General features: G+C 42.6%; 1 protein-coding gene across 1 annotated transcript in view; it reads left to right on the top strand.

Moving 5' to 3' along the window:
- Nucleotides 1–16,786, top strand: part of grin3bb (glutamate receptor, ionotropic, N-methyl-D-aspartate 3Bb) — a 59,742-nt gene that overhangs the window by 37,653 nt on the left and 5,303 nt on the right. The window contains exons 3-6 of the mRNA XM_053634884.1: nucleotides 2,120–3,212; nucleotides 4,586–4,731; nucleotides 7,030–7,145; nucleotides 9,668–9,819. Coding sequence (XP_053490859.1) covers nucleotides 2,120–3,212; nucleotides 4,586–4,731; nucleotides 7,030–7,145; nucleotides 9,668–9,819 — 1,507 coding nt within the window. The remainder of the gene's footprint in view (nucleotides 1–2,119; nucleotides 3,213–4,585; nucleotides 4,732–7,029; nucleotides 7,146–9,667; nucleotides 9,820–16,786) is intronic.

The raw sequence follows: 16,786 nt of genomic DNA, 5'->3' as shown, positions 1-16,786 counted from the left end.
GCAATTCCACAATCAACTAAGTCTCGATAACGATTCTTACGTCAGGTTATGTCTTGGTGAAATAATCAGAAAGTTTTTGTTAAAAGTATGGCTTCTTAATAATGTGATGAAGTTGGTTTCTTATTAGATATCCCGTGTACGTTTGCACATCGGATGTAAACAGCCCTTGAAAGTTTTTCATTAACCTTATGAACTCAAGTCAACACTCCATTATTTGAACTTCTTATTTTATTTTCAAATATTTTCACCGTGTCTCATTTCAGTTTACCTTGCACTTATGCGAGCTTGATATCCGCACTATCTGCAAATATTGTCGTTTACGTACTGTTTCCTCCGACACTGGCGTCATTGTATCACGTTCCCTGTGCTCACTCACTGCGCATGCGATATATCCCTCCGAGTAAATATCTAGTGATGGATTAATCTACTTGAATGCGAGTCCAAAAGAACATTATTCAATTTGGGGGGAAAATGATGAATCTCATATTAGAAAAGGGGTCTGACAATAAGCTTTGTGAGCTACCAATGAGTTGCCTATTCTTTAAGAAAAGCGGTAAAAGCACCGGCGTTTATCCTGGATTGACGAGGGATTTGCAAAACCAACTGTCTGATTCTAGCAACTTTTCAAGTAGTGAAAATAAATGACCTGGTGAAATTCAAGCAGTTATATGCAAGCTATATGCAGTGGTTGATTTCTTTAGCTGAACTTTAGCTTCTTTTTTTTTTTTTTAATGCATCAGGGTTATACAGCCATTGACAGCAGTGAAACTGCTAGTCTGGCAGCTGGAATGCAAACATGTTTTGGAGCTTTAAGCTGTATTCATGGATTTCACTCAGATACCTTCTCACGAGGCAGGGATCATTCTTATCAAACGAGCCCACTGCTCCATGTGGATTAGTGAGGTTTCACTTTTTTTTTTTTTTTTTCCCCCTCAAACCCCCCCTACAAACACAAGCAGGATTGCTCAGCGCTGTAGCCATGCAGAGAATTCTGCCGCTTAGCACAACGGGATAAAAATCTGTCAAATAGACCCAAACACAATGTCAAACAATTGAGCGGGACAAAGCTTCAGTGCAAGGGAGACAGTTCAATGGTCCTCAGTGGTGCCTAAGCCTGTTACGTTGCCATAAACGGGAGCATTTTCTGATTCGATCACTCTCGTGAACAGACCGGTGTTACAGTACAGACAGTTTGACTGAATGATGAGAACATTATCCCTACCATACACAGCGTTTAAACGATACGTTGTTTCCTTTGCACGATAACTGATTAGTTCACGGTGGACTCCTGAGGTTGTGAAAGTCCAGTAGGGAATTAGCATTCATTCATTGGTCCTCTCAATGCACTGTTTGCCTTGACAGAGAAATGGATGTGAGCTGGTTTTAACTAATTAAAAGCTGCCATCCTAAAAAGGATGCACCATAGTCTGTAAATGCAATATCACTCAGCACCATGATGAGTGTGGGGGTGGGGGTGGGAAGGATCGGAGAGGGGAAATCTGCATGTGGGCCAACTTGTGTCTCTCACAGACTAAATTAATGACGAAATGGTTTCAGGCCAAATTGCGTTTTCCGATTTTTTTTTTTTAAACTTTTTCATGAAGAATCTCACCATTGGACTCATGCCATGTCTTTTATTGATGGCTGAAGATGTTCATTTCCAGGCCCGTGTGAGAGGCTAGTCTGGCCCACAGAAGCATTTCCTTGTCTAAAGTGAGCTGAGCTCCTCCTTGTATCTTCAGCTCAGCCAGACAAGCAGCTCTAATTTATTGAAGGAGATTGAGTTTCACAAGCACATATACTCCCTGTGAAAGCAACTCCGATAGTTTACAGTGCAAAGGCAGCCAGATTGTGTCAGTCATCCAGATAGGCAATCCCTTTCCCCAGGCCTTCCTTGACTCCAGCTGCAATATTTATTGTCTGCTGGCCTGCTGATGGCAATAAGACAGGCTTAACTATGGGTCACTCCTGTCACCAATGAGGGTTATCCACCTTCCTGGAAGTGTAGAGGTATGATGAACACACCTGACCATAAGTTATTTGTCTTTAATGATGTGGAAGGTATATTTTGGTCCGCGTTCTTGTCTGCAAGTTCTAATGTCAGTTCTTTCACCCTCAGGTTTCTCTCAAACACATCCTTCATGGGGCTGACCGGAGCAGTCAGTGTACAACGGAACATGTCACGGGTGCTTACATCTCAGCGCGTGCACATCTGGAGGCTTCGGCGCAATGCTGTGGGCCAGCCCACCTGGGTGACCGTGGGCAGCTGGGAGGGCACGCAGCTGGATGTTGAGGAGCGAGGTCTGTGGCAGAGCTCAACCCCACGCCAACGCACCGAGGCACAAAAAGGTCACGAGGGCAGCCGCTGGAGGCCCGGCTTCCCTGTCACAGGGAGCCGCGTGCGCGTAGTCACCCTAGTCGAGCATCCGTTTGTGTTCACCAGGGAGGTGGACGAGGATGGCAACTGCCCAGCCGGACAGTACTGCCTGGATGCAGGTACCAACAGTTCGGACATGTTGGATCGTTTTTTTGCCACGCGAGCACAAGGGAATAAAACGTTTCTCCCGGCAGATTACAGCAAGTGCTGCTATGGTTACTGCATTGACCTGCTAGAAAAGCTGGCCGAGGACCTGAACTTTGAATTTGACCTTTACATCGTGGGAGACGGGAAATATGGAGCGTGGAAAGGCGGCCAGTGGACAGGGCTGGTCGGAGACCTTCTCAGCGGCATAGCTGATATGGCCGTCACCAGCTTCAGCATCAACTCGGCACGCAGCAAAGTAATTGACTTCACCAGCCCTTTCTTCTCCACCAGCTTAGGCATCCTAGTGCGCAGCAAGGACACGGCAGCACCCATTGGAGCTTTCATGTGGCCACTGCACTGGTCTATGTGGGTGGGCATCTTCGTAGCACTTCACTTGACGGCACTCTTCCTTACCCTCTATGAGTGGAAAAGCCCATTTGGCATGACTCCACATGGGCGTAACCGCATGAAGGTGTTCTCCTACTCCTCGGCCCTGAACCTGTGCTACGCCATCCTGTTCGGTCGCACGGTATCGAGTAAGACACCCAAGTGTTGGACAGGACGATTCCTCATGAACCTGTGGGCCATCTTTTGCTTGTTAGTCTTGTCCAGTTACACAGCCAACCTTGCCGCAGTCATGGTTGGAGAAAAGACCTTTGAAGAGCTTTCGGGCATTCATGATGCCAAAGTGAGAGTTTTATTTCACACAGGTTATTCCTAAAAGCTTTAGTTAGGTTCGCTCCATAAATACCGAGTAAGATGTATTTGACGGTCCCTACTTAAGGACTTTAAAAACACTCACAAATACACAAAGTAAAGCTTAATACTGCTTAGGATTGTCCACACTACTTATTATCTATAAGCATTCATGAAGCCCTGTAAATGGCTTACAGTATATTCTATCTGAGTGAATAGGGAGGGGCACAGTGGCTTAGTGGTTAGCACATTAGCCTCGCGCCTCCAGAGTTGGGAGTTCGATTCCCAGTGCTTTGAGGGTTTCCTCCAGGCACTCCGGTTTCCTCCCCCAGTCCAAAGACACGTCCTGATTGGTGCTTCCAAATTGAATACAGAAAGTGGATGGATGATTTTCAGTGGAACGTGAAAACCCGTGCAAGACAGGAAGGAGGCAACGCTATTAGCGGTAGAACGGCCGGACCAGTCATTCCACCTCACCCTGAAAGAATCATCCAGGAAACCTGGCAGAGCATTGCTGATTGCCGATTCCTTTGTATAAAGAAAGTGTGTGAAATAATGATCTGTTAAAAGAATCATTTTTATTCCAATACGATTTAACCATAAATACCCCAAAAACAAACCTGGTTACACTTTACTATGTCCGGTACTTACCAAAGCGGTTTGAAACATGACACGTCCCCAGACTATTTTGCAGGCAGTGTACACTCTATTCTATTGTGTGCCATATTGTGTTAGATACAACAAACAGAGAGAGAAAACACACGTTATTGTCCAAGCCCTTTCTGCACAGCAGTTAACCTGCGAAATGACGGATTTTAGCATGAAAGTAACGTAAAGTAGTCTTTACCTACCAGGTTGCGCAAAAAACTAGCGCCTAGAAGGCACTGTTTTTAACGTGCTTTAAGGAAGTTTTATTACATACTGTGTGTTCTTATGTAGGGACCTCAAGTTGTGTTATGATGTGACAGATGTTCTCGAAAGCATAACGTGCTCTAACCACACCCTGTATACCTGAAACAGCAACTGCATTTATAATAGACTTACCAAAAAAAACCAAAAAAATCAATGTGGCAAGAAGATGAAAGCACAAAATCTGTGGTTTATGCTTTAAAGTGATAAAGCGTAGTTCATTACAGCAGAGCACACCGTGATGCCCTACGTAAATAAGGCTACATCTTTGTACGACAAAGAATTGTTCTGGTCTGGAAATAATCTGGAGCGCCTCCTCTTCAGACACGTTTCTTGCATGTTTATCATTCCAGCCGTATGCTGCGGTTTAGCGAGGTTTGTTTGCCCGAGATAATCAGTTGTGATCGAGGTGGTTGTTCTTGACTGTATTGCGTTTGTTAATCCACGTGTCTCCAGCTCCAGCACTCTTCCCATGGGTTCCGCTTTGGCACTGTACGTGAAAGCAGCGCTGAGGACTACATGAAGAAAAGCTTCCCTGAAATGCACGAATATATGAGGAGATTCAACGAGCCGACCACTCCAGATGGTGTTGCTACTCTCAAGTAAGAGATCATGGCTTTCAGTAAAACCAACCGAATACTCTACTGTTTTAATGTCAAAATGGAAACAGTGTAAAATTTCAACCTTCGGTTAAGCTTCCATCGAGTGTACTGTTTGATTTGAGTCGTATTGTTTATGATGCAACGGTTATATCTAGTATAGATAGAGCGCTGATATCTAGTATAAAAGCACTGGGACATTTAATTGTTAGCTGTGGCTCAGGTGGTAGAGCGGGTTGTCCACTAATCGTACGGTTGGAGGTTCGGTTCCCGGCCCACGTGACTCCGCATACCGAAGTGTTTTTGGGCAAGACACTGAACCCCAAGTTGCTCCCGATGGCAAGTTAGCGCCTTGCATGGCAGCTCTGCTACCATTGGTGTGTGTGTGAATGGGTGAATGAGCCACAGTGTAAAGCGCTATATAAGTGCAGACCATTTACCATTTGTATCACGTAGCACTCTATCCAGTTGTGGCTTGTTTGGGAACTAGTTTAATTACCAGAGCAAAAAAAAATAAAAAATTGGCCATATTGTGTCTGAAATGTCAGTTAGTTGATATTCATTTCTTTGTTTATAGAAATGCAATTGTGCTGTTGTACTGAACACCTGTGTCCTCTGAGACTCTGCGATTTGCCTATTCACAAATCATTCAGTACAACAGAGCTCGTGCCCGTGCGATATTGTGATATTAATAACACCACAGCGAGGTCGAATTCCTGAATCTTGATCGGTCCGACGGTGTCGATTTAACAGCGGCATTGTTTTCCATAATACCGATTTGTCGTTGTCAGTTAGTATAGTGAAGGAGCACGTTTCACGGACGTTCCATTACAGTACGTTAAACGTTTGACTTTAAACGAATAAAAAGTATAACGTGGTGTCCTTGGCAAATTGTTCTGGAAGGCAATGGCGTCACACCACCTCGTTGTCGATTAGCTTCCAATAACAGCATAACCCCGTCTTTACTTTATTGCTTAGTTATTAACAGGAGTTCTTATCAGATCAGGGAAGAAGCCGGTACCTTAATATTGACAGTAGCAGGCATTGGAATAAATAAGGTCCAAAATTTTCTCCCCGTCTCTCTCTGGATGTTTATTATTCTATGCAGGGAGAAGGTCTGGGACTCCCTGTCTGCTCACACCTGTGTCTTCTTTGTTGTTGCTGTGCTGAAGTCTGTGACACTGATTCAGGATATGTGTGTGTGTGTGTGTGTCCATGACTGGTTCCTTTGCATATATTTGGCAGTCCAGGCCTATATATATATATATGTGTGTGTGTGTGTGTGTGTGTATATTATTTAAAAAATAGAGAGCACAGTCTTTGTTCCTACCTTTTGTTTCGATTCAGTTTACTTCCTGTTTCTAGTTGGTATAGGTTTGGAGTGTTCATGAACTTGGCCTCGTAACAAAGCAAATACCCAATAATACCCCTAATCTTACAAATTACAAAGATGAACGCACATCATAACTGTAAGCATTTATGAGCAGCCATGTGTCTTTTTTTTTTTTTTTTTTTGGTCATTTCATTCTAATGTATTTATCCTCTCCAGTAGCCGGTGGTATTGTGACACTAGTTTGAAAATATCTGTGCTTGTATGGGAGTAAGAACTTAAAAGGACCCGATAAAACAGAAAAATGGTCCGAGTTACCAGCTGGGTGCCAAATTGTTATCAATCGGTGTACTCTCTTCATGTGTAGTGGGTTCGACAAACCCAATAAAACGGTCGTATCGGGAGCCGGGAAACATAATCGTATATCGAAAGCCGTATTTTGCCTTTAAAAGCAAACACGATGTACTGTGTCCGCCTTTTGTCAGTTCTTTTCGCACAGACCTAGACATGCTGTTCACGTGGGATGAAAAACGAATACGTTCTCTTTCTGCACGATTCAATGACCTGACAGAAGTTGTTAGAAAGTAGAAAATGTCGGATGTGTAAAAAGTCTCTCCCGCTGGCTAAACTCTTTAGCATGATAGCTCTTTAATCAACGATTGTGCTGCCGTCCTTATAGCGGCTCTAGGAATTTGATCCGTCTATTGTGCGTTGCTGTGTATTAATTTTCCATCTCGTTAAGGGTGACACTAGATTTATGGCTGCGCTTGCTTAGGAACAGTTAGCCTGGACAAATGATGATGGGTCCATTTGCATCTGACAGGGAGGCAGAGTCTGACTGATGAAAACCTTGCTGGGTATATTTAATCAAACAAAGAATAGCCATGTAGGGAAGGTGTGTGTGTGTGTGTGTGTGTGCTTGTGTACATGCGCATGCAGTTTTATAATCCTTCTCTCTTTGTGTTGTGAAGGACAGATCCCCCTAAGCTTGATGCTTTCATCATGGACAAAGCTCTGCTGGACTACGAGGTATCCATCGATGCCGACTGTAAGCTGTTGACTGTCGGCAAACCCTTCGCTATCGAAGGTTAGAAACACGCTTCTCTATCTGGACCTTCTTAGCAATATCTTCGTCATCTGGGTCACGTCGTGCGCACGTGCAAAGCAATATCCTGTAGGTTTGATAGAATTAAGTATATATTCTATTGCGCAATATGTATTCTGTTATCAGAGAAACACTGCTATGGTGTAAGAGGATAACTAACAGCGGGGGTTATGATGGCTAAAAGCAGGAATTCAGTGTGGAATGATTGTTTTGGAAACAGCTGGAATGGGAAGGACGGTTAGAGATGGAGCGTGATTAAGCCTAGAATGGATAGGCTTTGTTAGTACAGATAAACGTTTGGACATTTTGGAGAAAGGTTGGGCGTATTCGGTTAAGAAGGGCGATCGGCAGCAGGTACCGCTGATGCCTCACGGCGCCAACACTAAACATGGGGTTCTTCCGGGTTCTCCGGTTCACACCAACCTCACAAAAACATACAGAAAATCCACCTTTCTGTGGTAAATTGCCTGTAGGTGTGAATGAGTGTGTGAATTTGTGTGTTTGTGTGTATAGTGCCCTGTGGTGAAGTCGTGTCCCATCCGGAGTGTGTAAACTGACTAAGATAAAGTAGTTACTGGAAATGAATGAATGAGTGGGTAAGGCCAAACTTTTTCTAAAATGTCAGAATGTCTTAAAACCAAAAGGTCTTTAAAATATATATAATCCTCAGTCTGTCAGGTTTTCTGGTGTAATGTTTTTATATGACATTTCTACAACACTGCTGCAGCATTTAGTTGCAAAATCAACACTGAACGTCCCATAATGTTTCCTTAAAGTGCACCTGTTATGGTTTTTTAGGTATTACCTTCCATGTAGTGTGTTATCGAGCTGTTTGTGAATGTATAAACGTCTGCAAAGTTTCACAAATCTAAGCGCACGACAAACGGAGTTATCGACTCCCGAACGAAGGAACCGATTCTGAACAGCTGAAACGATTCGTTAGTGATTCCAGACTTTACTTCCTGTACTAATCTACGCAGGTTTGTAACACAAAACCCCGCCTCTGGTGTTCATCGGCTGCTCGCTGACAGCGCTAGACCGATCACAACAGACTGGGACTTCTGACTAATCAGAGCAGAGTACGCTCTCTGAAAGGAGGAGTTTAGAACGAATCATTTAAGGAGTCGTTTGTGACATTGGGGAGAAAAAGGTAATTCTGCAGTTTAAATGATGAGCACGTTAAAGTGTTTTTTGACCTCGGGTGCATGTAAATCTATCGTATGGGACCTTTAAAACAGAATTAGGCACGTTTCAAAAACCATAATAGGTGCACTTTAATACTGAACATTGCAGGGACATTTTCTTTTTTGTAACGTTGCAGCTTAACCTTCGTAGGACTCCAGATACTTTACTGAAATTTTAGTTGATTCAATTAGTTTACAAACCCGATGGCATGTGTTTTTAACTCGCGAGGTTCTTCCAGACACGTCGAGACGAGCGCCGTTTTTCCGGTTCTAAACCCGCACTGGTAGGCGTGCGTCCCTGTCTTTGGAATGAAAAGAAAGAGAGATAGAAATGGGGAGTGAGAGTTAGAACGAAGGGATGTTCTCATCTCGTGTTTTCATATTTTAAACTCCTGAGCGTATTTCACAGCTCACCAGCTTTGAAATTTGTCTGGAGGATTTCTTTCATGAGACTTTTTTTGGGCGCTATTCAAGCTCTGAGAACAGGAACAGGTTGTTCACCAAAAAAAAAAAAAAAAAAAAAGAAGGTACGGGAACGGTTCCACCGTTCTCTCCAAGGGAGAAAGAGGACGAAACTTCGATACTTTGCAAGGAGGAAGAAGAATAAACGTCCCGCTCCGGCCAACTAGTTTAAAGTTTCTCCATTTTACAAGCCCGACCCTGAGCTGAGATTAAAACGATAATTGGGCCTTTCGTCTTCTTATTGTTGTTGTTAACCTTCATTTGACCGTTTTCAGCCCTCAAGATGAAAAGACATCTCAGGATACCTGGTTCAATTAGACCGGTCCACACATTGCTCATGTCTTCTCTGCGTTAATTATATCACGACTGTCCTCTGATTGCTTGTGGCCAGACTTTCATCCTGCACTGCTGTCTCATACAGTCAGAGTGTTTATTCGGTCCTCTACAGATTTCAAAAGACGGAGCTTATATTATTGGTGTGATACAGGGCTGGAAGGCATGAATATGGCTCAGATTAAAACAAAAGCTGGTATGCGCACTCAAATCGTCACTCTTGGTAAAGAAACAAACGGGGAACATATTTGTTTGGCTTAATGGTGTTGAACAGGGAAATCTGTTCTCAAATCTCTGTACGGTTCAGCTCGTTGCTTGGTTTTGACAGGGAGGGAATGTATGAGTACGTGTCGTTTTTTTTTTTTTTTCCTGTAGTCCTGCCAGTGTTTCTCTAACTCCCACTCTGTCATTGACTCACCTTCAGTGTTTACGCTCGAGATGGAATAAATAGCCTTGCGCTCGCAGCTCGATTGCGGCCCGGACTGACCTACGTACTGTTTTGTTTGTTTTGTTTTTTGTCGGCAGGTTATGGGATCGGACTGCCCCAGAACTCGCCTCTCACGTCTAACATTTCAGAATTCATCAGCCGCTACAAATCCGACGGCTACATGGACATGCTGCACGACAAGTGGTACAAAGTGGTACCCTGTGGAAAGAGAGTCTTCGCCATGACGGAGGTGAGATTGACAGCTTCCTGCATTTTCACCGGGATAGAATTGCGCTTCCGAAATCCTAATCCTCGTGATGGATTACAAAATCCTGGGCACCTCGTCAGAATACTGATTACCTGTCTGTTGGGTTTTGTAGAGCAGTAAACAGTTTCGAATACAGTGGTACGAAAAAAGTATGCGAACCGGCATTCATTTATACATTTGACTTAAAATCTAGTTGGATTTTCACGTGTTTTACACTAATCAACAAACACACTCTGTTTGAACTAATAACACACGAATGATTGTACTGTTTTGTACATATACATATAGGTTGGGGGGAAAAAAAATGCGTGACGCCCTATACTACTGACTTCAAGAAACGTCGGCGAACCCGGTGTCCGATTAACGAGACGAGATCGGACGTGTGGGTTAGCGCTACTTTGACTTATAAGAAGCACTCGAACATTTTGAGTTTGCCGTTCGTAAGAAGCATCTGCTGATGCGAAGGAGGAAAAAAAAGAGATCTCAGAAGACCTACGATCAAGAATTGTTGAGTTGCATAAAGCTGGAAAGGGTTACAAAGTTCTCTGAAAGAGCTTAGATATTCATCTGTCCACTGTTAGACAGACTGTATGTAAATGGAGACGACTTAGTAGTCTGGATACGCTCCCTAGGAGTGGCCGTCCATCCAAGAGCTCAACGCGCACACTACAGGGTTCTCAATGAGTTGAAGGGCACCGCATACCAACGTGACATCATCATCCCAACGGTTAGGTTCGATGGGCGGAGCATCGTGATTTGGGGCTGATTTGCTGCTTTAGAGCCTGGATCACTTGCCATCATGAAGAGAAAACTGAATTCCCATGTTTATCAAGATACCCAAGAGGAGGAGATCAGGGTGGCTGTGCAACAGTGGAAGCTCAGTAGAAGTTGGGTGATGCCGCAGGACAATGATCCTAAACATCAAAGTAAATCCACTAGAGCAGTGGTTTTCAAAGTGGGGGCCCCCTTGGAGGCTGCCAGGGGGCGCCCGGGGGGCCTCAACAATTTGGTGTGAAAAATAAATAAATACATGGTTTTTTTTTTCTTTCTCACTCTCAGACAACCCCACACACACACACACACACACACACACAATCAATTCCTAATGTAATGTAAAGATGTAATTATTAATAAAAAAAAGGGGGATATATTCAGAAGTCTGTATTTTAATGTGTTTTAAAGACATCTTGCAAAAGGGGGGCCTCGGTCAAATGTTAATGCCGTTTGAGGGGCCTTGCCCTGGAAAAGTTTGTGAACCCCTGCACTAGAGAATAGCTTAAAAAAACAACAACAAAAAAAAACAATCCGCCTTTTGGAGTGGTCCAGTCAGAACCCAGACCTTAACCCCATTGAGATGCTGTGGAATGACTGCAAGGGATATTATATTATTATATATTCCTAAGAATATGGCTGAGCTGAAGCAGTTCTATAAGGAAGAGTGGTCCAAAATTCCTTCTGAACGTTGTGCAGGTCTAACCCACAGCCACTGGAAATGCTCGGTTGAGGTTATTGCTACCAAGGGAGGATCAATCTAAGTGTTCTCTTCCTTTTTTCCACAGCACTGTAAGTGTTTAATGGGATGTGTTCAGTAAAGATATGAACGATTAGAAGTGTTTGTTGTTAGTGTTAGTTCAAGCACACCGTGTCTACACTTTGAGATCACATTTTAAGACCAATTATTGCAGACGCAACTAATTCCAAAGGGTTCGCGTACTTTTTCTTGCCACTGTATAAGGTCGGAGTTTGCGATTTGAGACACGGTTCAGAATAATAATCACAACAATGGTGGAAAGCAGAGCTTGTCAGAGCTTGCCACGCACGTGAAAAGTCATACGTCTAAAGTATATAAAGTGTAAACCAGGCTCAACACGACACACCCCATCATGTTTTATTCCTTATGTATCATTCGAAGCTGGAGGTATGTCAAGAAATGTGAACTCACCCTTCCCACTAGACTGGTGCATGGAATGCTCCTTTTGGTTTGTAGCCACTTGTGTTACATTTACGTGACTGACATAATAAAAGGCTCATGTTACAGTAGTCCTACATTTATAAAAATGGAATTGAAAGAAATAGTCAAAGCTTGAGGTTGAGGAAAATTCATAATGTCCATTTGGAACCCCTGGACTAATCTAGTCGAATTTTTCATTTCAAATCTATGCTCATGATGGCCCCCTAGTGGCCGAGGCTCCCCGGCACGTTCCCAGTAGGCATGGTTGTTAATCTGTCCCTGCTTAAAGCCAGTTACTTGAAGGAAAAGAAGAAGAAAAAAACACACACACGATTGCAATATTTCTATGAATGAAAGCTCAACAAATCATATCCAAGTTTGTACCCAGTGGAAATTCCATATAGTATAGATTTAACTCCTTTCTAAGTAAGTTATTTATAACTCCTATTGCTAACAGGATAACAGGGGAATATTCCCCCTTCGTCTGCACAGATGTAACTGCAGGCCATCTGTCATGAGCCACTGGACCATGTTATTGTGCAATTATTTGCTGTTTAACCTGATCAAACAATGCCACGGAGATGTTTTAAAGAAAGACTGGGAGGGGGGGAAAAAAGAGCAGAAAACATATGAAGATAAAGCTTATGCCATCTGCTCTGGGACACAGTTATACCCAGGTAGCCAATTATTGAACGTTCAACAAACCAGCCATATAATTTTTTTTTTTTAAATAAACGTGTCTTTTCTGCCTTGTCCAGATCGACCTTCATGTCAGTACAATGCAGACCTTCATCCTCAGCGTCAGTTCCTTTGTCATATTGAGTTCCTGTTATAGAAAGTTCCGCTATATCGTCATGATCTCTCGTCAGACGCGTGCTCTCGATTAGGTATAAAAAAAACAAAGCCTTCCGATTCTGGAGTAAATGACATATTGAGATCTTATTAATCCTTTGGCATTTGTAATGACCTTGAGTAGCTCCTGTAATCTCCTACGCCAGTACGTTAACATCACGCTTCCGAAATATGTACCCCAGTGTGCAAAAAATATTCCAAGTTAATTGAGGGCAAAATTACCATGGCCTCAGCTAAAACGATTATGCTTATCGTTCCATTTTGAAACCCTCCTGCTTTTAATGGCGTCCGCTAGACATTGATAAAGTGGCAGGGTGTTGTGAGATTGTTTGAAGAGCTCGAGAAGTGCACCAAACACATCGGCCTTGCGTTTTCACTAAATCCTAAGGAGGATTGCAGGTGTTGTTTTTTTTGTTTGGTCACTGGATCAAATCCGGCTTAAAGAACAGCTTGTTTTACGCTTGTTTTTTTTTTTTAAACCTGGACATATTGTGCTGTACCTGGTTCCCTGACCCTGAAATGGAGTCTGGGTCATGGCCGTGAAAGCAACAAATCCTAACCGAGGAACATTGTTTTTCAGGAGTCATTGTGCTTAGCTTTTGCCTTAATGTAAATATGGCACAATGAAACTGGTATTATGTGAATTCTAGAACCAGTGAATGAAATAATCAGGAATTCCTAGATGAATAAAGTGAATTATCGGCAGTCGATTGGTGAGTAATTGGTTTAATTAATAAAGAGCCGGTTATGTCAGTATTGCTGACGTTCATATTTCAAAACATTTCTTGTATCGTTTTTTTTTTTTTTTTTTCTAACAATATTATACTATATTATTGATTCAGTTACAAATTGTTTTTTTTTTTGGACCTAATCTCAGAGAAGGGCTCACTCTTTCAGGATCAGAGGCACAGAGGGCGGTGACATGTGCAGCCACAGAATCGAAATTCTTTTCCCGAAGTGGTTTAGAAATAGAGCTTGACCTGGGCAGTGTGACCAGCGAACCAAAGTCCGATCTTATCAGGAATAGAGGATTTGAAGGACCACTGAAGGCGGGGAGTCGGTATTCTACTGCAGTCTTCTCCAGCTCCTTTGCTGACGACCTCAGGTCAAACAGAGCAGAGGAGACACCCGCCATTCCCGAGAGATTTCCTCCTCCGTTCTCATTCTCCATTTTCACATTGTGACATTGGAGTCATTTGTGACCAAGACACAATGGTGAAGCTATTTATGGTCATCCTTTTTTAATTAAGGAACAAAAAAAAAAAGCTTTGTGCAAGACGTCTCGGGGATTTATGTTCCGTTTTCTTCAAAATCGAAAACTAGTCCTCAGTCAGAGACCATCATTTCACAGTGTTTATTCTCTTTATATTTATATCAAATACACTTTTTAAAAAAAATCTTATTATGTACGGCGCTGAATGCTGCTCAGACGCACGGATTGGCAAAAACACATTAAATGTATTTTGATATAGGATATAAAATGAAATCCAAAAAAGGTAAATGTTTACGAATGAACTGCAAAATAATCGTAAATTGTGGAGGAAAAACGGCATCATGATTTGCCAAAGGAGTTAATAAAAGTAATATTAGGATTCTGATGCTAGTTATCCTTCAGAAACCTCTCTGGTGATATAAAACATGCATGTTCAGTCAGTTGTACTGGCTTTTTGGTGTGTAAAATATTACTGTACCATGAAGGTTAACCTGCTGACCTCGATTAACAGAACTACAAGCTCCTACTCTGCTAGCTAGCATCCAGTGTGCTAGCTAGTAAAAAAGTATACAGTGTAGAGTGGCTCAGGGGCAGTCGTGTGAAATCTTGGGAAGAAGTAAATCAATATGTTTGAGTTGATAAGCGTGTAGGTGGGTCAAAGCTGTTGCGCTATTCATGTGTGCACAAGCAGACGGTGTTGCTTTTGATGTATTGAAAATGTTGCAGTCTTTACAGTTTTTTTACCAGTTTTTGTGGTATTTACCACTTCAGAAGTTGACATTTTTTGACATCTGAATGTGGCCTGCTGAAAAAAAAACAAAAACGGACAATAGAAACTCTCATAAAAATGTTTGTAATGGTTATAATGGGCGGGGCGGCTGTGGATCAGGTGGTAGAGCGGGTTGTCCACTAAGCGTACGGTTGGTGGTTCGATTCCCGGCCCACGGGACTCCACGTACCGAAGCGTCCTTGGGTGAGACACTGAACCCAAAGTTGCTCCTGATGGCAAGTTAGCACCTTGCATGACAGCTCTGCTACCACTGGTGTGAGTGTGTGTGTGTATGGGTGAATGAGACACAGTGTAAAGTGCTTTGTATAAAAAGCGCTATATAAGTGCAGACTATTTACCATAATGGGAATTGTATTGGTTTTAATGGCAACCGTAATGGTCCCTGGTAATTGGTTGCCGTCTATTGGTGGCATGTTATGTCTCGTGGATATCATTAAGGACCTGTAAAGGTAATGGTTTTGATGGTTATCTGATGGTTTGTAATGGTATTTATAATGGAAACAGCCCAATGTGCCCTACTGAAAAAAAAAATTGTAATGGTTGTAATGGTATTTGTAGTGGAAACCATTAGAATTTCTGTCATGGTTTCTGTTGGGTTTTTTTTTTTTTTTTTTTTCAGCAGGGTGGCCAAACCCATGGAAATGAAGTTTACGGTCAGAGTAATTACAATGTAATTTACGTAAACGTAATATAAACGCTAATATTTTTTATATAACTTTTATATATTATTTTTTAATAACTTTGCTTGTATCTTTCTCATTTGTAAGTCGCTTTGGATAAAAGCGTCTGCTAAGTGAATAAATGTAAATGTAATATTCCTGACAATTTTGTTTTATTCACACTGTCTCTCTAAGACCTAAGGACAACATGCTGGCTAACTAAACCGTCGCGTCAGTCATTAGCTAGATAATAGTCGCCGTCCATAATATTCTGGTTGCCTGGCAACATTGTTCTCATGATTGATCTCGCATTAGTTTTACATGATGTCACCACACAAAGTATTTTCTCTATGCGGTGGTGCAGTGGGTAGCGTTGCCGCCGCATTGCTCCGGGGTCCCCGGTTCAGTGTGGGTTGCTGTCTGTGCAGAGTTTAGCATATTCTCCCTGTGTATGCGTGGGCTTCCTCTGGGTTTTCCGGTTCCCTCTCACCTCCCAAAAACATGCTGGTAGGTCTATTGGCTATGCTAAATTTCCTGTTAGTGGGAATGACTGTGTGTGTGTGTGTGTGTGTGTGTGTGTGTGTGTGTGCGTGTGTGTGTGTGCGTGTGCGTGTGCGTGTGTGCGTGTGTGTGCGTGTGCGTGTGTGTGCGTGTGCGTGTGTGTGGTGCTCCGAGATGGATTGGTGTCTCATCCTGGAGAGTTTCAAATTGCTTGACATTTCTCACATTTAAAGAACCAAACCAAACAACTCCAAGACTCGTATATTAGCATGGCTTCGATTTCAATTAGACATAATTATTATTATTATTATTATTATTATTATTATTATTATTTTCAATTCCAATTAGTTCTAGTCAGTAGGATCCGTTCTCCATCTTGAGAGGACGCTCTACATCTTTGCAATGAATCCTGTATACCATGTTACAGATGAAACCTCAGCTGCCCTGAGACTGACAGAAATACAATGCCCCCTACTGCTTGGTTGGGGTATTGCATGGACACTTCAAAGGGGCTTTTTCAAAGGGATTTGAGGTTTCATCCCTCTGACAGAGACAAGACACCTAGGGCTCAGAACTGCTATTGCACAAAAGCCTTCCAATATCCGCGCATTCATTCTTCAGCTTATCTCGCACAACGTTCAGGAACGCATGGAGCATTTGTACAGATGTATTTAATTCTTACACTTTTTTTATTTTTTTTAAATCAGCAGCTTGCTGAAAGTTCCTTTTCAGTAGAAATAAAGTGCTTTATTTATCCATAGGTCTGTGTAGGTCCATATTGGTAATGTAATCTGCTGCCTGTAATTGATCTGTCCCATGTGGATTAATTTCCTGCTTGTCTGTGCATCGCTGAGAGTTTCTTATGATTATACATCATGATTCTTTCAATGGGGGGGATTGTGGCTTAGCACGGTTGCCTGAGATCGAGGGTTGGGGGTTTGAATCCTGCCTCTGCCCTGAGTGTGACGAGAAAACATGTTCTC

This window comes from Ictalurus furcatus, chromosome 10, assembly GCF_023375685.1.
Source record: "Ictalurus furcatus strain D&B chromosome 10, Billie_1.0, whole genome shotgun sequence".
Lineage (NCBI taxonomy): Eukaryota > Metazoa > Chordata > Actinopteri > Siluriformes > Ictaluridae > Ictalurus > Ictalurus furcatus.
This window is presented reverse-complemented; position numbering and strand designations above follow the sequence as displayed.